General features: G+C 42.0%; 1 protein-coding gene across 2 annotated transcripts in view; it reads left to right on the top strand.

Annotated features, from left to right (window-relative positions):
- Positions 1-24650, top strand: part of LOC136447185 (transformation/transcription domain-associated protein-like) — a 261663-nt gene that overhangs the window by 223266 nt on the left and 13747 nt on the right. For both annotated transcript variants that reach the window (XM_066445885.1, XM_066445884.1), the window contains exons 18-21: positions 8120-8219; positions 9332-9539; positions 10136-10225; positions 10612-10705. In XM_066445885.1, the coding sequence (XP_066301982.1) occupies positions 8120-8219; positions 9332-9539; positions 10136-10225; positions 10612-10705 (492 nt within the window). The remainder of the gene's footprint in view (positions 1-8119; positions 8220-9331; positions 9540-10135; positions 10226-10611; positions 10706-24650) is intronic.

Raw genomic sequence — 24650 nt, 5'->3', positions numbered from 1 at the left:
TGAGGTCAACATAGTTGATGCACAATTGGACAGTGTTCGTCTTGCTGGTCTTGATATGTATTTTTGTGAGGACAAGTGTCCCCTTTCTGGTTGGGTAGACCAATTGCTCTAGATACAGGGAAAAGAAGAGAAAGGTTTTGCTTTAATAGCCAAGCGTCAGCATTTTGTCTACAAGTAGGAAATCGAAAAAGGAAATAGCTTAGTTAGAATTCGGTTCTTCCAGACACAGTCCAACAACAAAGCTGATCAAGTACTGTTTTCAACCTGTATCATTAACAAGAATAGCAATCACAGTGTATTGTGTAGATAATGAAGGAACAACAGCAAATTTTAAACAAAAGTTTTATAGAAACACTATTTACAGTGATTGTCGTACACTAAAGTGGTAACACTGTCAGAGTATATATTGTACATTAAATAGTACTGTTATTACATTGTTGTCGTAAGTTAGCTCTGTGTTCGGGGACTGACAGCAACACTCATGATCATGAAGGAAAAGTTGTAGCACTTAATATGATAATACATGTAGCAGCAAGGTTTTCCTGTTAGTAATGCGTAAACTGTCAGAGTTACATGGTATGCATAGCTGCTTTGTAGTATACAGCTAAATGTTCCTTTCTGACATATGACCTGGGGAAAGCATTGGATATTTGTTGTGTGCCACCCACTGTCAGCTGGTAGGAAACTTCTGTTTGAGTTTGAGTTTATTGTAAAGTTCCTGAGCACACCAGAGACTTGTTTGCTGTGCAAAATATCAGCACTTTTGATGTCCAGCGTGAAATAGGTACTTTGCAAAGTAATGTTATAATTTAGCCCAAACTTTCCTATTGGCCATGTTTGTAGCAATATTCAAAACGTTGTTCTTTGGCCTCAGTATAAAGTACTTTGCTAAATAAATCATACAATCACAATTATTCTAAATCACTCACAACATTGTTGTTCTGCCTCATCACACCGTCCTCTCCTATTAATCACTTATTTGTTCAGAATAACAATGCTACATATAGTAAAGCTGCCAAGCATTTTCCACAAACAAAGGCACAGCAGAAGGTTTCAGCTCGGAATAATGTTATTTTTACAAGAACCTGTCAATGGAGATTTAGCCCATTTTAGTGTGTTCGGAGACATGTCAGTTTAACATCGGCTTTTCTAAGAGTGTCAAAACAAACATAAGTCTTGCCCAGGTGTAACAACAAACAGTCCCCTACCTGTACAATAAGGACAGGTGTACATACGTCATGCCCTTTGTGCTCACCTGCGTGACAGGTGTTCAAATACCTGCCTATTGTTCCGATTACAATCATCTGGAACAAAGCAGGCTCGGCCCATTTTATACACACCTAGTGGAACATACAGGTTCTCAATACACGCTTATCAATTATTTAGCAACTGATGCGAAGTGGCAGATAATTCAGGTGAGCTATTGTTGCGATACCTGGTGGGCTATTGTTGCAATACCTGGTGGCCATTGTTGTGTTACCTTGTAAGCTATTGTTGTGCATAGGTTAGAATATTTCCCTCGCAAGGTTTGTAACTCCATAGAAAAATGCACTGCTCCAAATAACAGTTCCTCGGCTGTCTGTATCTTTTGGTCCAAACTCCAGATTTTGAGATGAAACATGAGACTCCATTAATGTGAATCCAGCATTAGTTTGCTTCTTGTTGCAGAAAGTTCATGTTTGGAAGAAACGTTTATCAAAAATTTTACAGTAAATTCCTCAGAATTCCGTCATATCGTAATCCTTCACGAAGGTAGCAGCAGTCTTAGAAAATTCTGTCCCTTCGTTCGGAAACTTGTGGCTCGAGCTTGAGTTTTCCCTGTGGAAGTTTGTGGGAACTTTCCTCAGCAGTGTTTAAGCCGTCGTTATCTCTTGCCCCCTCGCAAACCATACATTCCACTGGGCTTCGGTTTCTTCTGCTTCTTGGACTGTTTTCTCTGCAGTTTGTCCTTATCCTGGCACGGACACTGGTTCTTGTCGATGTACGGAATCAACGACGCTCGTACCATCACGATGTCGTCCTCTCTGTCGTGCCCCTTAATGGTGTAGAAATAAACATCCACAACGCACGTCCCAATCATGACCAGAATCATACAGCCCAGTATCGTCGCCACGATGATCGCCAGGACAGCGTCCCTGGTCAGAACATGTTTCGTCACAAACTCCTGGCAAACCTTTTTGTTGCTCGTGTAGCCGGTAAAGTTTCCGTAGTCGAAGTCTAGCCATACGCACACGTAGTACCAGGAGTGCACCTGAAGGTTGTTCAGGACGTGTGAAGTCTTTCCGGTGAAGCGGAGGTCCTGCACCAGCTGCCATACCTCGTCCTGCCGGTGCCTGTACTCCACCGACAGGCGGTAGGCCACGTCGGTCACGTCCGGGCCCCCCCACGTCAGGGTGGCCGAGTACGCCCCGATCTGGGTCACGTTCACGACCATGCTGGTGTTCCACGGGCTGCCCCCACCCCCGGGGTCGGGATTTCCGGCCGAGGTCGCGGACAGGACGCGGATAAACAGCGGCACGTAGACGATGATCACGATGGAGCCGAACACCATTTCCACGCGACGGCGAGACGATCGCTTCTCCGTGTGGACCATGTAGGCTCCTAATAGATGGGCCCGGGGGTGAGAAAGGTTGCCGCCGCGAAGTGTGGACGTTGCACATTGATTTCTATTATTCACTCTGACACATCACCATATGCATATTTGATAAGCCCCTTTCATGCCAGCTAGACTGTGAAAACGGATAATTTAGTCGACTCACTTAATATAATTGCACGGGGGACGTCGCAGGGTCCCTTTTCCCGTTTTCCCTCCTCACCAGCGCAACAGACGCACCTCCATTTTTCCTGAATCCTCATTTAGGAGCCGCGGCGGAAAGCGACGTCGCTACATTTAATCAGTGGAGAAGGAAAGTGATACCTCATGCCTATTTAATGAGGTTTGCGGGTGGAGGGAAAAGGTTACAATGGGAGTCGCTACATCGTGGCTCTGCCTTTTGTCACATTGTTGCCACAGAGGAGGGTTTATTGTGGCGATGTGACGGGAGTCGCTACATCGTGGCTCTGCCTTTTGTTACATGTTGCCACAGAGGAGGGTTTAGTGTGGCGATATGACGGGAGTCGCTACATCGTGGCTCTGCCTTTTGTTACATGTTGCCACAGAGGAGGGTTTAGTGTGGCAATGTGACGGGAGTCGCTACATCGTGGCTCTGCCTTTTGTTACATGTTGCCACAGAGGAGGGTTTAGTGTGGCGATGTGACGGGTGGCTCCGATACATCATACTTCATCGCCGCCTGCTCGCTTGCCAGGCATGTAACATGTCACGGTTGCCAGGCAACCGTTGTACGGGGGCTTGTTCGACACCCGGCGATATTTGACCGTTATTGTTTCCCATTTATCGCGGAGTTGACAGGTCGGACAGCGGAGAATGATGTCTCGACTCGGTTGATCCTCATCTGATTAGGAGAAGAGGAAAGTGTTGTTGTGTGTTTTAGAGCTGGCTGCAGAGTGAGCTGGTTTATGTTGTGTTGGGTCTGACTGGAGTGCGGCTGTGTGTGAATTATTGATAGCAAACTGTTAGATTGCATTAGGGCCGCGGCGTAACAGCTTTGCCGGGAACGAGGAAGCGTTTGTCGTGACTGTGGTATCGCCACGGCGATGTTATTACCCAGCGCGGCTAAAATTGCATCTGTTGTTGCATAGAAACGTTTTACCCGAGCTGATTCGGGCCATTTGGCTGCGTCGAACCGGCCACACTCATTCTCCGCGAGCCATTAGCTCCCCTTCCAGCGAAAACAATCGCCAGCCTTCAGCCTGGAGACATATTAGTCTCCATCACTGAGTTCTGCACCAAGGCCAGGTGTGATGTTGCAATACGTTGTGGCAAGCCAGTGTACTGTGTGGCAATCCAATGTAGCAACTTGAAGCCAATGTACTGTGTAGCAATGTGATGTACTTCTACAGCAGTGTAACAATGTGTAAGGGAAAACCAACATGCTGTGCAGCAATGCATTGTAGCAAGCGGATGAGCTGGTGGTAATGCAATGTGGCAAGCCAACAAACTGTTCAGCACGCCAGTGTAGCAAGTTTATATTAGCAAGACCATGTTGACATCATGTAACATTATTTTTATTGCCACACATACATGCCAGCAAAGCCACTGCCAGTATTGTTATAAAGCTTTTTATAGCCATTCATAAACATGCAAATCCTTGTCCCCAGCATTTATGCCTGTCTTTATATGAAGCAAAATGCATAAAATGTCTATTTTCAGCATTTTAAAAGGTTTACATAAAAGGCTTTCACATAAAAATCTTTCTGACTTGGCTAAAGTTTAAAGCCAGGAATGAAAACATGTTCCTGACTTATAAAATGAAGACAATGTTGCGAACCAGGCTGTGCAGTAGATACAGGTGCCCTTGACTGTCACAGTGGCTGCAACAATGTAGCGATCCCAGCTGCTAACTGTTGCAATGAAAGCCCGTTAAGTCCCATGATTCGGCAGTAAAGTCCCACCAGTTATTGATGGATCTTTCATCACCGGTATGCACGAGGCGTCCTCGGCAGCGGGAGTCTGATTTCTTGGTTCTTGTAATCTCTCAAATACATGGATGCAAAAATAAGATAAATGTGTTTGTGACTGTCCTCGGTCTTAAGATCTGGAAAAGGAACTTAGTTCAAGTTTAGAAAAAGGAAATATTCAAATGAGTTATGTTGGTCTTCCACATACATACATCATACACTCATACATATAATACACAAAAACACTACAGTAACTGAAAACATAACCTTCTTTGCAAAGGTAATTATTGCAGCTAGCAACAGCAGCAAAGATCACATCTGCATTACTGCAAGAACTTTTGACACGATGTCCGGATCCAACATTTTATTTTGATAGTAATCTTTAAGTACTAGCCTTTTTCACTTTCGTGGATCGTAAATATCATGTCATGATAGTGAACATGGTTTTAGAGCAGTCAAACTTTTATGAATTATCATAAATATCATTATGTATAGACGTGGTTTTAGAAAAGATTAAGTCAAACTTCAGCCAGTTTCTAATCAAGTCTCCTTTTAAGAGTGAATACCCCGCAGTGTAGGATTATGACCCCGCATACCCCCAGCTTACAGCATGGGCTGTTAACTTTTTACGTCCCACATTTTACGTTCACGCCTCTTTGTGCTGCTGCACAGTTATTGCCCGTTACAGTTTCCTTCCATATCTCCCTTACAACTCTGTAATAAGAAAATTGTGCTTCTAAAATCCGTAAAACAGTTTTTGCGTTTTTTACGACATTGGAAAGTGGTCGAGCGGCTAAGTGGCCCAGGATGGTGAATGTGCGTGCATGCGCGCCGGTTTATGGCCGTGTAGCCGGCTGAAATGGTCCGTGTGCTGCCCAGTTTGGTGTGATTGTTCGGCCGTTAGTGTGCGTTGGTCGTCGGGTGTGACGGGCACCAGTGTTCTCGGGGTGATGAAGTGTGGTGTTTGCGTCACGGCCGCACAAAGAGCATGAAATATTGATGGGTTAATCCGACTTTCTGACGTCATTACCGCTCTTGTCTCTTTTGTTATTAATGGTTTTTATTACTAATTATACCTATAGAAACGGGATATTGAAATTCCAAGGAAACGTTATCTTTAATAAGTTTTTACCTTCAGCAGAACTACTAGAAGCATATTTGCACGGAGAACATGAATCATTTATGGCTTAATCGAATTCCTGACCTCACTCTGGAATTGTCTCAGTAAATGGCTTTTCATAGAAACGTTAAATTAGAATTCCAAGAAAATGTTTATCGTATTACGTTGATAGAAGCGTATTTGCCGTGCAGGTGGAAAAGCGGCGTTTATGCGTGTAAGTACATATGAAGTCCCCTGAGGAAGATATAACTGATTTTCCGGCAAAGCGTTGGAACGATCGGATACCAAATTGCATGTCGTAAAGTTGCAATGTGCAGGCCTGACACCAACAGCAAACAGCAGATAAGGCGGGGTCTGATGATGTGTGCGGGGCTCTGTCCTTCAAATGACCTTGAAACCTGACCTTGGAGGTCATTCCAATAACTGTTAGAGGTAAAGTCTGGTTCTTAGGCACAGATGAGTCAATAAGATGGCCTAAAGATTACGTCTTTACGAGTTGTCACAGATTGGTTACTTAAGACTTGTTTCGATTTGCCACAAATGTGTTCAATACTCTGTTTGACCTTGAAATTTAACCTTGGAGGTTACTCCAATAACTGACAAAGATAAAAGCAGGTTCTTAGACTGAGGACTTGTAGATAAGAAGCTCCAAGATTATGTCTTAAAGTAGAAAGTTTCATTATGCCTTAAAGTTGTCTAAGATAGGCGAGCTTGTGCCTGTTGTGGTTAGTGAGGTGAGAGACTGTAGATATTTGGAAGGAGATGGCAAAATGGCCGGGGGTAATATGAACTGGCTCTATTGGTTTGCAGCTAGCATGTTTGTATCTGCAGCCAATCATAATTCAAACTGTAATGCGGTAGGTAACCTTTGCCTCTGATTGGTTAGTTACATGTTTGTAGCTACTGTATTACAGTAGATGAAACTTGGCTCTATTGGTTTGGTAGGCTAACATGTTTGTATCTAAACCAAGCATTCTGTAATATGGTAGATATTAACATTAACTTGGCTCTGATTGGTTAGCTACATGTAGCCCGCAGACAGGTTCATCAACAGGTAAATACTGTAGGACTGGCGTGCCCTTGAGGTGCCCTTGAACAGTCAGGGCTTGTCGAGATACAAGAAGAGCGAAGCATACAATCATGTCATTTCAAGCTTTGCTTTTATACATGTATTTTATTGTAAAATTTACTCTTGTAGCTGTTGCAAATATTTGCAGGCTGTGATTTTTGATAAAAGTGTTGCTCTTTTTAAGCCTTTCTGAGACAGAAAAGGCATGATATAGAATCTGATGTAGAAACTCTATGCAAGAGGTGGAACTATTGTCGTCCTGGTGACAGAATTGCTGAATCCACATTTTTCAAAATATTTTCTTATTCCCATCAGTTAGACAAAGATAGATTAGACTCAAGAGAGAGTAAGTACAAATCATATTATGATAATTGCTGCTTGAATAAGTTTGTTCAACCTACACACAGTATTAGCATACATTTTAAACCTCCTTGCCAGATAATGATATTATGTGTATCCATCTGGAAACTGATTTAGCAGACAGAAGCTGGTGATGCTCATATCAGCCGTCGCGGCGCACTGATGACTCTAAATGCCTGATGTCAAACCCAGAAATAGCTGACAATATTTCCTAACACTAACACTAACAGCACACAAGGCATTTAGCTGTGCAATCACATTATGGTAACCTGACATTCTGAGCGGAGTCTTCCCACCCGTGCCTGTAATTCTCACTAAGCTTGATCTTTCTGCTGACCTCAATCAGTCATTCTCGCAAATGTTATTCTTAATCTTCAAGAAATTTGAAGTTGTCTGGCAGTGCCTGATTAAGAGGCCTCGACAAACAAACTTCTGCAATATGAATATGATAATGAGATGCATTTAGATCTGAAGTGTCATACCTGGATGGCTTTTGAGGTGTTATCTAAGACTGCCTGACAGTTAAAGATGGCCGACCCTTTTGTAATACATCGCACCTCTCACCTTTCATAGAATAACCTTTAGATCCCCCCCACATGACCTTCAACACGACCTTGGACTGACCAAGTTGTAACGTGATCTGTCCCAGCAGATTTATCTGCCTGCCTGATAGCGAACAAGGAATCCATACCTTATCTCAGTATGTCTGGGATGATACATGTTTGACCTTGTACTTGACGTTTTCACACCACCGCCCCCCCTCCCCATTTCTTGTCCACCAGAATCTATTAACCCTTTCCTTTCAATGCATAGGGCAGTGCCCATCTGTTTCTGTAGCCCTTGGGCCACACAATTGTGCAGGCAGTGACGCAATGCAACTGGTGTTAATTGGAATTGTTTCATTAAACTTATTTGTTTCAAATCAAAAATGAATTATTTCGCCTTTTGTGATTGTTGCTGATTCAGCAAATTAGGATGCAAGAACTTGTTGAAGGAGGTAAACAATGACTAAAATGTTTGTTTGTTTGTTTGTTTGTTTGTTTGTTTCCAGATGGTGTGGTTCCGAGAGAACTGGTACGAGGAGGTTTCCCGCCAGCTGCAGCAGGGGCTGGCCAAGTGCTACTCCGTCGCCTTCGAGAACAGAACCGCAGGTCAGGACATCTTCTTCTCAGAGTAATGCTTGCGACAAAGCGTTGATACATGTAGCCGACAGTGCAATGCAGTTTCGCTACTACTTTTTGTAGCCAAACACACCCCTATACACTTCTTGATATTAAGTGTGCTCTATCTTTTACGTGCAGAGGTTTGAAATTTTATACCAGAACAGAAGACATTCATTTGTTGAACATAATATTATGTGACTGTCACATTAAGATGTATTTTGAGCTGCATTCTTAACACTGCAACAGTGACATCTAGCTGCAGTGTTAAGTAGAATCAGTCAGCATTGCCCTGAGGAAGGTGACAGGCGGTCACAGAAACGCCGGCTCTTTGGCTGTGAATAAAGAACTCTGTTATTCATGATGAATACATTCTGGACTAAGACTAGAGCTGCAGCCCTGGCCGACTGTTTGATCACCACGGCTCAATAATACAAGAAGAACGAGTAAAACCATCTGGTAGCAGCACCTCGGCGGATCAGGGGATCTGCCTCTGCATCGATCAAACACTGGAGGAGAACCAGCCTGTATCGATCAACAGTTGCTGCTGGAACTGGACTTTGACTTGATCAACAGTTGCTGCTGGAACTGGACTTTGACTTTAAGTTTTAACTGTAACTGGACTTTGACTTTGTTTAACACACCAGCTTTGCAGGCAGGCGGCAGCAGTTGCTTAAGTTCCATTCTGTTTCTCCCAGTGCATTAATCGAAGAGCAGGAATTCAGGACTAACGTTACTAATTCATTGTATATTGTTGTTTCTCCCAGTGAGGGAAGCAATTTAAGATCACTCCCCACTTATCAAGAAGACTTATCTTTTTTTTCGCAGTGAGTGAAGCAAAGATGGGAATTAAGGAAGATACAACTTGTTTATAAAACAGGGTTATGCTGTTCTTCCCAGTGAGTGAGGTGAAGAACAGAAATTCAGGATTCAAGACTGATGTTTGTAGACGGTATTATGTTGTTTGGGAGTGAAGCAAAGATCACTCCACACTTGTTTACAACGGAAAGATTCAGATTTTTCTCCCAGTGAGTGAAGCAAAGATCACTTTAATATAGGTCAGACTTGTTATAAACATTGGGACTATTTTGTCTCTCTCACAGTGAGTGAAGCGAAGATCACCCCGCACACTCTGAACTTCGTGAAGAAGCTGGTGAGCACGTTCGGCGTGGGCGTGGAGTCCGTCACCAACGTGTCGTCGACCTTCTCGAGCGCGGCGTCGGAGTCGCTCGCCCGCCGCGCGCAGCAGACTTCCCAGGATCCCGTCTTCCAGAGGATGAAGACGCAGTTCACCACCGACTTCGACTTCAGGTAAAGTAAAAGTGATAACTTAAAAGTGAAAGTGATCTCAAACCAGCATAATTATATACTGTACCATAGCTCACTGAAGAGCTCCTCTTCCACTGGTCATGACAGAGAAGTACGCTATGTACAGTATTTACAGGTTCATTGTACCGGGGAAATTCTCCTAGCTCTTTTCAACAAGCACAATGAACAATGGACCACGGCTTAACGTCCCGTCCTAAGGACTGAGACCCTTTCTGGTACCGTGCATGTCGGGTGAGCGACACAGCCAGGATTCGAACTCAACTTTATATATATATATATAGCGTGCATGTCGAGTGAGCGACACAGCCTCTTCTTGGTCCAGAGGCAGGGTCTCTAACCACTAGACCACACACGCTACTAAAATGGGGGATGGGTCGGTCATTGGTCGATTGTTTGATTGATGTGTCAGACAGTCTGTAAGAGGGATAGATTGATTGATTGATTGATTGATTGATTGATATTTTTCAAGGGATGGATAGGCAGAGGTTGGTTGGTTGTTGATGGTGTGTATGACTAGTATGCTGATTGATTGATTTGTATATTTAGTTATTGATAAGTGATGATGTTGTCCCCCGCAGTGTCCCCGGCTCCATGAAGCTTCACAACCTCATCTCTAAACTGAAGAAGTGGATCAAAATCCTGGAGGCCAGAACCAAGCTCATGCCAAAGTACGTACATTATTTATTACTTAGACTTTACGACAACCATGAGCTTTCGGATAGGACGTTAAATTGAGGTCCCGTCTTTGGGGAGAGCCACACCCCATGTATGTTAAAGAACCCACTTCACCTTTCGAAAGGATAGGGGCGTGCCCCGGTGTGCGATGGTCCAAACCTTGCAGCCTGATTTGACCCGATGACCCGATACATGTCTGTACTCAGTAATTGCCGATTTTTCGTCAGATGGACATACGTGGTCAGGTAGAAGTAGAAGAAGAAGTTTTCTTATGCCCTTTTCTTAAGATGAAAATTATAGTGTACATTTTCATTTTCACATACTAGAGGCTACTAATGGCATCATGCTTTAACTCCTTGTGCATCTTATTTGTTCTCAGGTCGTTCCTTATCGAGGAGAAGTGCCGTTTCCTGAGTAACTTCTCCATGCAGACGGCAGAGGTCGAGATTCCCGGGGAGTTCCTCCTGCCGAAGGTAAGGAACCCGGAACAAGTGAATGAATGAATGAATGAGTGAGATGAATGAATGAATGAATGAGCAGACAAATGAACGATGGAGCACTAACTAATAGGTGGATAGATGGATGAATGAATGAATGAATGAATGAATAACTTACATTACATTCGATGAAAACAAGAACATTACATACATGTACATGATGATGATGACATTACATTCATGCACAAACATTGCTGTGAAACAGGCAAATGATTTTCTCCAGCCCAAAACAGCAGGTCAGACTGAACCAAGTTGTAGGGTTGTTAATGACCCTCCAAATACACCGCATGAGTGACAGACTATATCCTAGAGCCATATGAACAAAGCATACTTCACGCATATTATTCCTTTGTTTGACAATCAATAATAAAACAAGTTTGCTTTCACATAGCAATACCATAAAGAAACTATATTATGAATTACTTTAATTTTACAGAAGAGTGTGGAACTATCAGATTTCACTCTTGTTGCGTTCACCTTGACTTTGATGATGTATGAACGCCTGTATTAATGACTGTGCTGCCGGAGTTTCGCTGATCCAGTCACAAAATCCCATAATTAAAATGCACTCAATCCCGGCTCAACCCTCGGCGGAGGGACACAAATTAAACCCATTTATTCTCCCGGCCGGCGGGTGCTGTTTGAGCGGGATGTGGTACAGGGTTGTGGTGCTTGATCGGTTCTGTTAGCCTGATCAATTGGAGGGGGGCACAGAGTATAGATAGTAAAGAAAGGCTGGCTACACAAATTTTGATTTTACGATTCTTGGAATTCAATGTTAAACATGATGCTGGACTGGAAGATCAACATGAAATCAGACTCTGAAGGGCAAGTCTATTTCTGCTGTGACGGTTGTGGGGTTGTGTGTGTTTTTGTTTGATCGGTTTCGCTAGCCTGGTCAATGGGAGGGGGGCACAGGAGACTATAGAAGAGCTGAACACACACAAGGGCACTTAGATTTTATTGTTTGTGGTTCATCTATTGGGTCTAAGGACAATTTACTGCTGCACTGGAAGATCAACATGAAAACAGAGTCTGAGGGGAAAGTTTGTCTTCGTACAGCTGTGATGTTGGCCAATATTAGGGATACACACGACACTATTGAAGGGCTATTGAAGGTCTTGTCAGTTTCATTTTGTGGTTATTTATTTGATCTAAAGACATATTGCTGCCCTGGAAGATCAACATGAAATGAGTCTGAGGGAAAGTCTGTGTACATACAGCTGTCACAGTGATGGTGTTGTTGCCTTCAATTCAGAAATTTCAGTCAATGTTAGGGATACAGGGGACCACAGAAGGGCCGTATGCACAATGAGGTCAATTGCAAAAGAAGTAAGGCGTGCTCACCCTTCAATATCTAACCTCCTCCCTGCTGCCTAACCCTGTGAACAGTACAGTGCTTGGGCCAAAAGGCTGCATCAGTAGGAAGAGGGTTAATGTCTACTGTTAGCAGCAGCACACGGCCAACCTGTCCGTGGAAAACTTTTCAGCACCAAGGAGAGGGCAAAACTGGTACTGTAAATGCAAGTCAAGTTCAGGTGGTTTTGATTTCACGGTAGGGAGAAAATGGAGTGTTCGCGGTGTTTTTAAGGTCGCGTTTGGGCAATAGTAGACCAGGGGGTAGGAGGGCAAAAAAATATTGGGCAGTGGTATTAAGTTCGCAGTAAAGAGCTTACCGTGAACATAGAACCACCGCAAACATTTCTGCATTTACAGTACAAGCTGTCAGTTTATGGATTTCTTTGGAAGTGTTTCTGGGGATGGAGAAATTAATCCTGGCTTTGATTTAGGCTCAAGATGGTCCAATTATAGTGAGTAATGACTCCTAAGATCTGCGGACTGCTATATTTAGAGCAGTGCGGAGTTCTAACACGGCCCCTTAACAGTTGTTAGGATGCATAAAAATCTTTCTTCTTAACAACACAATCCAAGTGTACTGCATGGATTAAGTAGAGTTATGAAAGGGCCTTCATGAGTGAAATTGAAAGAATGGCATGATGTTGGTTTTCTCATATATAGAAGCAGTAGTCCACTGGACACTACCATAGTCCCCAACCCTCAGGCATGAGGATGGGACTAGGTAAATGGTAAAGTCAACTGTGCTCTGCTGATGCAGCTGCAATCAGTCTTTCTTCAATTATCTCCACCTTGTCCGCTTCTCATATATAAGAAGGTAATAGAGGAGGGTGCAGGACTTCAGGATAACAAACTCTGCTCGGCGGGGCCTTGTAGAGACACTGGTGTAACCTCACTGAGGATGAACTGAACCGGAATAAACTTCTCATAATTCTATATTCCTTTTACTCATTCTCAGAAAGTCTGACAAACTATACTTTATTTCACTGTGTATGTCACTTACATGACATTATTTAATTAGTTAGGTCTGTGTTAAATGACCTGTACCTAGCCCCTTTGGGGCACGAATGTACAATAAAGGTCTTCATTCATTCATTTATTAATGGAATTCCTCACATGTGGCCCCTAGGCACACAATTATTGGATGTAGAATGGTCTTCATGAGTTAAATCTAAAGATTGAACTTGATTTTCTGTTACATTCCTTTTGATTTTAACTCAGAAAGTCTGAAAAACGATTGATTAGATCCCTATGGCCTCTAGGTACCCAGTTATTGGATGTAGACGGGTCCTCATGAGTTAAATCTAAAGATTGAACTTGGTTTTCTCTTATATTCCTTTTGATTTTAACTCAGAAAGTCTGAAAAACTATTAATTAGATCCCTATGGCCTCTAGGTACCCAGTTATGTAGATAGGTCCTCGTGGGTTAAGCTTAAAGATTTGACTTGATTTTCTCTTACATTCCTCTTGATTTTAACTCAGAAAGTCTGAAAATTAGACTATGAATTGAATCCTGTGGCCCTAGGTACCCAGTTATTGCATGAAGACAGAGAGAAATATGCCCCATCGTATGATGATGGCAGTAACTATGGCAGCAGCATCAATTATTTAGGATTCTTATGACGATCTTCAAATAAATTTCTCTTGTCATCTGCTGGATAATTACATCGCCTTGACAAATTGCCAACAGCAAAACTTGTTAGTTTCTCCCCCCTCCCCACTACTCAGAGCAGCGTTTATGAGGCATTATAGAAACATGGTTTGTTCTGCGATGTGGTATAAGGAAAGCCCCTGAGATGTTACATGTGGAGTTAAAGGATGTTCACTCTAACCAGCCTGGAAACCTGTGCCCTGAGATGGTACATGTGGAGGTAAATGATGTTCGCTCTAACCAGCCTGGAAACCTGTGCCCTGAGATGTTACATGTGGAGGTAAATGATGTTCGCTCTAACCAGCCTGGAAACCTGTGCCCTGAGATGTTACATGTGGAGGTAAATGATGTTCGCTCTAACCAGCCTGGCAACCTGTGCCCTGAGGACGTTACCGGCATCTCTGTTATTACAGCATTGGCAGGAACTTAACACAAGCCTTTCATCAATGCCCAGTCTAGTTCTAAGAACAGTTCCTACACTGTCTGTGACATGGTTTGGGCCGGTAAAATTGCAAAAAGATCATTTTAAGTGCCTCGGATTGTAAATTCAATACTCCCATACAGCTGTATCAACAAAACATACTTATATTTCCTGTTCATGGCCTGGTACAGTTAGCCTAACGAAATACCTGCACAGCTCCAATTTTACCAGCACAGCTCCAATTTTACCAGCACAGCTCCAATTTTACCTGCACAGCTCCAATTTTACCTGCACGAACCTGTATATACCCAGTACATGGACCAGTGCAGGTTAGGTGCAGGTAGATATCAGAAATACCTGCACAGCTCCAATTTTACCTGCACTAACCTGTATATACCCAGTACATGGACCAGTGCAGGTTAGGTGCAGGTAGACATCAGAAATACCTGCACAGCTCCAATTTTACCTGCACGAACCTGTATATACCCAGTACATGGACCAGTGCAGGTTAGGTGCAGGTAGACATCAGAAATACCTGCACAGCTCCAATGTTACCTGCACTAACCTGTATATACCCAGTACATGGACCAGTGTAGGTTAGGTGCAGGTAGACATCAGAAATACCTGCGCAGCTCCAATTTCACCTGCACTAACCTGAGTGTATATACCCAGTACATGGACCAGTGCAGGTTAGGACACACGGACTGAAAACAATGAAAACTGTTCAAAAGCTACTGCAAATATTTCTTTTGCATTTCATAGGTGGTAACAATCAAATTATAACAACATTTTATTTGCACAAAACTACATGGACCAGTGCAGGTTAGGTGCAGATAGACATCAGAAATACCTGCACAGCTCCAGTTTTACCTGCACTAACCTGTATGTATATAAAGTTACAAGGGTCTTTCAAGCCTGTAGAATGAAAGTCTTAGAGTACAATTCTGAGACAGTGTCTCAAAATGTAAAACACTTGCAGACATGCATTAGTGCACATTATAGAAACATGGAAAAGGGACTCTGGAAAAGTGAAGGCTCCAGAGATGTCCCAACCACACAATGAGTGATGTTAATTCTGATTAATCGCGAACCCTCTGCCCCGAGGATGTTTCACGCTCCTACCAGCCTTCCCGTACGGACGTTGTTGCCGCCGGTTTGACACACGTCTTCTCGTCGAGTTACAGCTCGTTAAGAGGTTTGTTGCTCATGAGAGAATTAGAATTAATTAGTGAGAAGCAATTAACAGGATGGCAGTAAAACTACAAGACGTGGGGTGTGGAGAGAATCTGATGTTGGCTGTGAATCTCTTTTCTAACTGTAAGAGAGATAAAGATGACTTGTAGATGAAGGATTTCCAAATAAACAATGCAAAATACAATATATTAAATCAAACCACTGAGTCGGACGTTTCAGACAGCATCCGCAATTTTCATCATTCACGGTTCGCTGGTGAAAGATAGATGAAATGTCAGACTCTGTTAGGGACCTTATCCAGGTGTTTGATTCATCTTATAATCATCGTATTTTATAATGAAAGATGATAATCGTTTTCTTGCCTGTAGTTTGATAAAGTATGTGTGACAGTGGTAATGAAGTAATGTGTTTGACTTGTGTGTGTGTGTGTCACTTTGTGTGTGTGTGTGTGTGTGTGTGTGCGTGTATGTGCGTGCGTGTGTGTGCGTGCGTGTGTCTGTGTGTGTGTGTGTGTGTGTGTATGCGTGCATGCGTGAGTGTGCATATCTTTGTTTTTAGTTAATGTTTCCTAGTCTGACAGTTGAGAGTAAGAAAGATCTAAGTGTCCCAGCCGGACTAGCCTCTCTCGCACATTCAATTTGCAGCATGTAAATCATTAATGGCTTGTAACGAGGAACCCCGTCCCATGTCTACTCTGTTCTTGATTGCTTGGGCGAGTTTCCCGAGTCTATCAGGGAGGCGAGTTGTAATAACATCGGGGGCTGGGAATTAGGAAACCTCCATTCAGGGCAGAGAATTAGGAAAGTTTGATCAGGTACAACAGAATTAGAAAGGTTGATACGATCTCACTGTTGATGAAGTGACTGTAAATTCAGAAATATTCGCAGTGGTTTTGTGTTCGCATTTTTTGCACTGACTGAACTCTTTACTGCGAACTTAAAACCACTGTGAAAAGCTGTTCCATTGTGTAACTGTAGCGCTACTATTGTTGTTTCAAACACGAACTCAAAACCACCGTGAACACTCCATTTTCTCCCTACGCGAAATTAAATCCCTGCAAACATTTCTGCATTTACAGTACCGCTGACTGAGCTCACATCCAGACTAAGAGTCAGTTTTACATTCAACATGTACTGAAAGTTCATTTGCAAGTCCAAACAGAGAAGTAGGAAAGTTCAATCACAGACAACAGAATTAGGAAGGTTGATACGATCTCACTGTAGATGAAGTTACTGCTGACTGAGCTCACATCCAAACTTAGAGTGCTGTTTTACACTGTATGCACTGAAAGTGCATTTTGCAAGTTCAAACAGAGAAGTAGAAATTAAAATTTAATAGGGACAACAGAATGAGAAAGGTTGAATGTTCATGCCCAAAGGCTAGGTGACCACCTTTAACCTCCTTGCTTTACCTAAGGACCAACTTGTCAATGTGACCACTTTTTGGTTGTCCCTCAGATGGTTTTTATATTGACAGAAGCACTAAGAATTCTGTCTCTAGTGACCACCTGTCCACATGCATAGATTAAGTGGTCTTCTTAGGCAGGTTTGATTATAAATGCTGAACTATAAGATCAACTTGACCGCAGAGCCAAAGTGCACACAGTTTGAGTCAACATAATTTTATTCAGATTCAATTTTTTGTTTCAATCCATATGTTTTACATTTTAAACCTTTTGCTTGATGTTTAATTTGAAATGTGTAGAGAACGAGCAGAGGAAAATAACTCGATGTAGCCCTCCACAATCACATGGTTGTATACCCCACCCCGGGAGGCACACAGACACACAGCAATCAAGTCTCACGTTCCCAGGATCGCTCCCGGACGTAAATGTACCGCCTCGTATTAATCAGCAATTAGTGCGATATTGTCGGGACTGGGGAAGTTATTTTTCTTACAGGGCCGCAGAGAAATCTTCTCTCAGATCTCCCAAAGTGTCTTAAACTGTTGAGATGTGTGCAGAATTTCTTATCAAGCAGGAGATTTTGACAAGGAAAAGTTTCATAAGATGGCGGGGAACTTTTTGATGAAGCCTGTCTAGTGAGGAAAAACATTAAGTTTTCCACCTTTTATCAAGAAAATACAAGGAAACTTCAGTCTAGAAAGACAGGTTTCATAAAGGAATACAAGTCATAAAGTTCAGCAATTTAATAAAGCCAGAAGGAACTTGGACGTCGAGAAATCCACATAAGAACAAAATGGAATGGAGCAAAAGTTACGGGATAATCTCTATAAGACCACTTTCATAAAAGGAGCAAAATTGACCTGAAGCTTGAAGAAACCTATGTCAAGATTTCATCTTAATAATATAATGAGTTTGAGTGGATCAGAAGGTTGGAGTTATAACTTAAACAGAAAGACGACACGTTTCATAGAGCAGGCTGAAGTGATGATGAAGTTAGAAGGAATCAAATCAGATTTTGATTTTTCATAACTAGAAACAACTTTGAAAGGATCAAGTCGTCACAAGGAAGACTGATAGAAAGACATGTAAATACTTTCAATGGATCAGGAACTTGTACTCATAGCTCCCAGAAAGACAAGAAGTTACTACTGTTACAGTAACAGTATATATTAACTGTAATGATTTAATAAGGTTGGGGACTTAGTGTAGAGATTTTACACTTTGAAAGGATTCCCTGCGCTGTAGTTCAATACTTTCTCAAACTTATTCTAAGTGTTCTCCGCCATGGTCTGGCTTTGGCATATAATACAATGTACTTTGAAATTCTTATCATTATTTTTTATTTTTTTTAGGTTTTAACAGAAACTTAATTTACTGAAAAATAACAAAATTGTAAAGCCTTCAGTCCAGCCTTATGCTGTAGGATATCCCCTGTTATTGGCATGCACGGCAAAGCTCCTACCTTGACCCAGTCAGCTGTTGTTGTAAGTTTTATGTCCCGTTTCCTGTACTGGTGTATTTTAACAGAAACTCGTTTAATTACTGAAAAAGAACAACATTTTGAATCCTATGGTCCAGCCTTATGCTGTAGGGTATCCCCTGTACTTGGCATGCACGGCAAAGCTCCTACCTTGACCCAGTCAGCTGTTGTTATAAGTTTTATGTCCCGTTTCCTGTACTGGTGTATTTTAACAGAAACTCGTTTAATTACTGAAAAAGAACAACATTTTGAATCCTTTGGTCCAGCCTTATGCTGTAGAGTATCCCCTGTACTTGGCATGCACAGCAAAGCTCCTACCTTGACCTAGTCAGCTGTTGTTGTAAGTTTTACGTCTCGTTTCCTGTACTGGTGTATTTTAACAGAAACTCGTTTAATTACTGAAAAAGAACAACATTTTTAATCCTTTGGTCCAGCCTTATGCTGTAGGGTATCCCCTGTACTTGGCATGCACGGCAAAGCTCCTACCTTGACCTAGTCAGGTGGTGTTGTAAGTTTTACGTCCGGTTTCCCGTACTGGTGTATCAGTTGTGTCTGCCAAGTCACGGATGTGCCGCACTGATAACAGACTTACCGACTTCCTCACTGGAAACTGCCGAGATCCCATCAACACTCCGGCACACTCTGCCATTAAGATATAAACTGGAAGTGCTGTATGCGCGAGGAGAGTTAGAGCTGTGGGGGATGTAGGCTGTAAACTACAGGAGCGGTTCAGGAGACTTAGTGCAGAGGGAAGTGGTAAAAGTTTGTGGTAAATCAGGACAGGGACATAAACATGATGCCAGAGGTTCTGTGTTTTAGGGGAGTCGCACCTTGAGCATGTCAAAGTACCCACCAGAGTTCTAGATAGTGCCATAAAAGACTCTTTTTTTACACAACTAAGAGATTTATTTAACCGACGTTTCGGTGCATGACCATCTGTCACCTTCTTCAATCTGACTGGTTCACATTGCGATGCAGCACAGGAGTCGCTGCTTATAGATGCGTTCCCAAACGCAAAGAATTTGAGTAAAAAGAGTCTTTCTATTCAGGGACTTGCCAACCTGATGAAACTATTCACGGAGAGTTATGGATAGCTTGAAAGTTCATCTGTGTTGGTAGAAATAAGTCTGAAGCAGAGTTGAAATGTGATTTCCAACTGTTACATAATATTGGATTTCAACAGTCCAGCTCCAGTCTTTGTCAAGGAATGAGAGTCAAGGACAGCTCTCTGGTGTAAGTATGAAAGGTACTGAGTTTATAGCAGAGGTATTCCTGTACAGTCATATACATGTTTATAGCCTATGCATGGGATTCTGTGTTTGAGAGATATTCCCAGACCTTTGGTGGTATAGTCAGGGTTTCAGCAAGAGTTTATGGCATCCCTGTACACAGATACATTGTGGTGTAAGTATGAAAGGGCCTGAGTTTATAGCAGAGGCATAGACAAGTTTATAGCCTACGCATTGTGTAGAGAAATAATATTCCCAGATTCGATGTTGTTGTCAGGCTGAGAGGACATCCAAGTTTTTAGCACACTGGTCCCTGCACTGTGCATGGACATGTTTACAGCTAGTAACGGGCTCACTGGTTATAGGGAGATGTTATTTTTTCCTCGTGTGACACTGACGGAAAACATGATACAGAACATGCAGACGCATATATGGACACTTTTATAGTGTGATATTCCTGTCTGCTGTCATGTCAGTGCGACAGGGAAAGTTTACAGCAGAGGGTTCTGCACATGAACGGCTTTATGATCTGGGTGATTAAATTTTACTGTTCAGGGCTGCTCTGGGCATGAATGGTAACATATGGCAGTAAATCAGAGATGGCCCTGAGGGAGTCAGGTTACACGTTCAATGCCTTGTGTTCTCAGTGTTTAGTGATAGTGAGGTTGTTGCTGTGTACGTCCGCACTAATGCATCTCCTTGGTTCTTAGAATTTGTAACAGAAAATTGAGCAGGAAGACGTTGGATTGTAGATACAAACAGAGGACTGGGAGGGAAACTTGAACCTGACTTTATTTGATTTAACTCCCTGTAACTGAAGACGATAAACCGGATAGTGAGTGAGTGAGTGAGTGAGTGAGTGAGTGAGTGAGTGAGTGAGTGAGTGAGTGAGTGAGTGAGTGAGTGAGTGAGTGAGTGAGTGTATCGGTGTGTACAGACTTTTCCTCAGACTCTGTTTTCATATCGATTTTCCAGTTCAGAATTTCAGAATTACTCATTTCAATCCCACAAGAGAGAAATTTGGTCAGAGTGGCTTAAGGTGCCATTCTTATGTCCGTTTATTTCCTGCACACCTGACTGTATTCAGTCGCAAAACTTTGTAAATCAAGGTACAAAGTTTCTAACCTGGCCTCTGTTTTCATGTAGATTTTCCAGTTCAGAATCATTTACTTCAATCCCTCAACAGAGAAATTAATGGTATCATATTTTAATGTCCGTTAATTTCCTCACAGGCGTGAGACCAAATTTAGATCACTGCCTGGTGGGGTGAGGCGGATTAACTCTGATATTGATTGATGGATTGATTGGTTCGCCGGGACGAGTCTGGTATTGATTGATGAGTTGATTAGTTGGTCGGGGCAAGTGGCACGTGGCCTTCTCCAGTCTGATCAATCATGTCAGAGTGTGACATCCCCCCGTCTACCGTCACTGTCCCCTCTTGGGGCCGCACCATTTTGATTTCTTGGTTAACGGAATTTTAAAAAAAATGCTAGATTGGAAAATCAACATGAAAACAGAATCTCAGAGGAAAGTTTGTACTTTGGTGCACACAGTTTCAGGGAGTGAACAGGGTCAGGTGCAAGTTTTCAACCCAACCTTCTGTTCTCATGATTTTTTTTTGGCTAAAATTCAAAAAAAAATCCGCTAACCAAGAAATTAAATTGGTATGGCCTAGTCAGTGTTCTGTTATCTTCTGTTAATGTCAGACAGCCAAGAGCAGATTTATTATGCTCTCTCAAGCTGGACCACATCCTGCCTTTTCCTGCGTTCTCACATTTCCTCACACTTTGCAATTAGGCGATACGTATTTAATTTGTTGGTCTCGGATTTTAGAACAATAATGCATATGCAAAACTGCAGTTTCAGAATGGAAACTTCAACATGAAAAACAGAGGGAACGTCTATACCATGGTACACACAGTTTCAAACCTTGGTAGGCTAAGCCTTTATAAAGGCTAACAGGTATCTTTTGTTAGTAAAGAATAGAATAGAATAGAATAGAATAGAAGGTAGTGAATATACACTCAGATTTAAGGTTTCGCTCCTGCCCTCTATTTTTAAACTCGTCTGTTTTTAAACTAAATTGAATTCTTACTTTAAAATGTCTGAGATCCCAGGATTGGTATGGCTTTAGTCACATTTACACGAGGAAGTTTGCACAAGGAAGTTTTCCGTCTTTGAGAACTTTTCTTGATTGCCTCTCTTTCTTAAGAAAGTAGGGTCTTAACTTTGTTGGGAAGCAATTAAAAGTTGATCCAGAGGAGATGGAAACGGGAAACTTTCCCGTAGCCTCCAGACTTCATTACAAACCAGCTTTTTCTTCTGGGAAAAGGAGGCGGAAATTGGATCTTGGTTTTGTCTTTGACTATAAATGAGTAAAAAGGTGTCCATTCTTCACTGTCACTGGAGCTGGGGGTTCTTTCATCCCTCGCTTTGAACGTAAGAAGTTCAATCTGAGACCCTATCAGGAGGAAGAGTCCCGGCTCTTAGAATAAGCAGATGGACCTGAGAAGGTGATGAACTCTGGGAAGTCGGCTCTTACCTCTAGTCACTTCTTATAAGATCTAACCTCAATTTATTTGTTTGGATTGAGTCTATTTTGGAACACAGGACGTATTTCTTGCGAGACCATGAAAAACTTTTACCATTTTCGTGGGTGAGAAACTTAAAGTTTGTATATTATTACTTTTTTTTCCATTCTACTTAATGTCTTTAAAACTTCTTAAAATTACTTTTTTAAGCAAGCGGTACTAACAAAGATTTCAAGTGATTGTCTGAATGCTTACTTTTGAGGAGTCTCCCTCACAATGACTAAGTTCTCATAGTAACCTGAAGTTGAAAGTCAACCCACAACTTTAAATCACAGTAGGGTCCCTAGATATCTGTTCTAACTCATTTTTCCACTCTACTTATAATGTCTTTAAAACTTCTCAAAAGAACTATGATTTATAATCAAGCAGCACTAATTATAACAAGCTGTCATTGTAACCTGGAGTTAATGTCAACCCCCATTTTTATATCACAGGGTTCATACTATATAGATATCTGCTCTAACTCGCACAGTTCATTGTGATCAGTTACCAACACGCCTGTATTCAAGCCCCAGAATCAGAAGAACTACAGAATCGAAAGTCCGTCGCCTTTTGACCCCACCAAGGAGCATGACCCGGATTTGTGGTGGGACCACGATCGCTTTCCCCACTTAGTCCACATAACCCTGGCTGGGTGAAGGGAAGGGATGTTGGACTAAAATCCAGGCTTAAGTCCAATTATAATTCTGCTGTGATTCCGCTGGATATGTCAAGTAAATTACATGTTTGGCTCCTCTCCTGAGCTACCCTTCCCCTATATAGTCGTGAAAGAAAAGACAGATGCTATGTACAGTCGTAAATAGTTTCATCAGGTTGGTAAGTCACTGAATAAAAAGACTCTTTTTACACAAACAATAGATTTATTCCACAGACGTTTCGGTGACCATCTGTCACCTTCTTCAATGCAATTCTGACTGGTTCACATTGCAATGCAGCACAGGTGAACCAGTCATAATTGCCTTGAAGAAGGTGACAGATGGTCACCGAAACGTCGGTGGAATAAATCTCTTGGTTCTGTAAAAAGAGTCTTTTTATTTGTTATTCAGCTATGTACAGTATTCACACGTTCATTATTGTACCAAAGAAATTTCCCTTGGCTAGCTCTTTCCAACAAAGTGCAATGAACAGTGGATCACAGCAGCTGCATGCCCATTATGAATCCAGTAGCGTGCAAGTCGGGTGAGAGACGCAGCAGGGACTCAAACTCACGACTTCTCGGTCCAGAGACAGGTTAACTTAAACCACCGGAATATGCATGCTACTAAGAAGTAGCAGAAAGCTCTCTAATAAAGAATAAACCCTGTCCGAAAATTTATAGAAGTTTAGATCTTGATTTTACAGCTGGTGTCACCTCTATAGACTTTAACGACCCGATGCCGCCACGGTGCTGATTATAGAGGCAGCCTTCCAGGACGCCGGAGCAGCCAGAGGCGTAAATCTTTGGGCTTAAAACAGAGCACTTTGCAGAGGCCTCGGGAAAAACGCTGTGATTCTGGTTACTATAAATGCAGAAGTGTTCCCGGCGGTTTTATGTTGGTGGTTTACGCGGTAAGCTCTTCGCCGCGAACTTAAAAGCACCACTAAATATTTCCCTCTTACCCCCTTGTTTACTATTGTCTCAAACGCGAACTTCAAACCACCACGAACAGTCAATTTTCTTCCTACCGTGAAGTCAAAACCATGTGAAGTTAAATGCATACAGTATTTCCCAACCCTATATACTAATAGCAAAAATCCTTCAGACCCTATATAACCTTTTTTTGGTCGGCCACTAACATCTGACAGATGAAAATAGCAGAACTCCAAGTAACGTTAGTCTTGCAAATTTTGTCACAGACTTCCTGTATTTCATATGTAAAGGCCTTGAATAGTTAATGTAAGAATGTGTAGTGCAACATTGTCCTTCAGTTGATTGATATATCATACCCTACTTGTCTTTGTACAATGTCTATTCTGTTTTGTCCAGGAAGATTAGTGGTGTGCCTTAGGGCACATCACTAAATGGATTTTCTTAATAAACCAATAAACCAAGATTCTGTACATGATTACAATCTGATGCTGAAAATCCATTGTCCTGATACATTTCAGTTTTACATTGTTAAACTACATGTGTCAGATTAAAAACAAAGAGAACCCCTGGTCCTACCAACCCACTTGTTTTCAGCACCATTATCTGAAACACAGCGTTCATTTTCCTTGGCCTGACCTGCCTTCTTTAAGGAACAAATGATGAATTCCTCGCAGGTCGTTGAACCCCAGCCTTCTTATTGCCTCCCCATAAAGCATCGATCTTATTCAGCAGTTGGCTGGTCTATTGACAGAAATGACGACACTAATATTATATATTGTCATATGTTGTCATAAAACATATTAGGAAGCACGTCACCCTTTCAAGTAATATGCAAAACTTTATTATACGGTGGATCGAACAGCAAATTTCAATTTTATTCAGCTGTTGGTTGGTCTAGTGACAGAAATGACAACACTATTTAAATATTATATATATTTAAATGATAATATATTATATAGGAAGCACAGCCTTGCAACAATTCAAGTTATATGCAAAGCTTTACTAACAGTGTATGGAATAGCAA

Source organism: Branchiostoma lanceolatum, chromosome 13 (genome assembly GCF_035083965.1).
Source record: "Branchiostoma lanceolatum isolate klBraLanc5 chromosome 13, klBraLanc5.hap2, whole genome shotgun sequence".
Classification (NCBI taxonomy): Eukaryota; Metazoa; Chordata; class Leptocardii; order Amphioxiformes; family Branchiostomatidae; genus Branchiostoma; species Branchiostoma lanceolatum.
The sequence above is the reverse complement of the archived record's forward strand: the minus strand, read 5'-3'. Positions and strand labels throughout refer to the sequence as shown.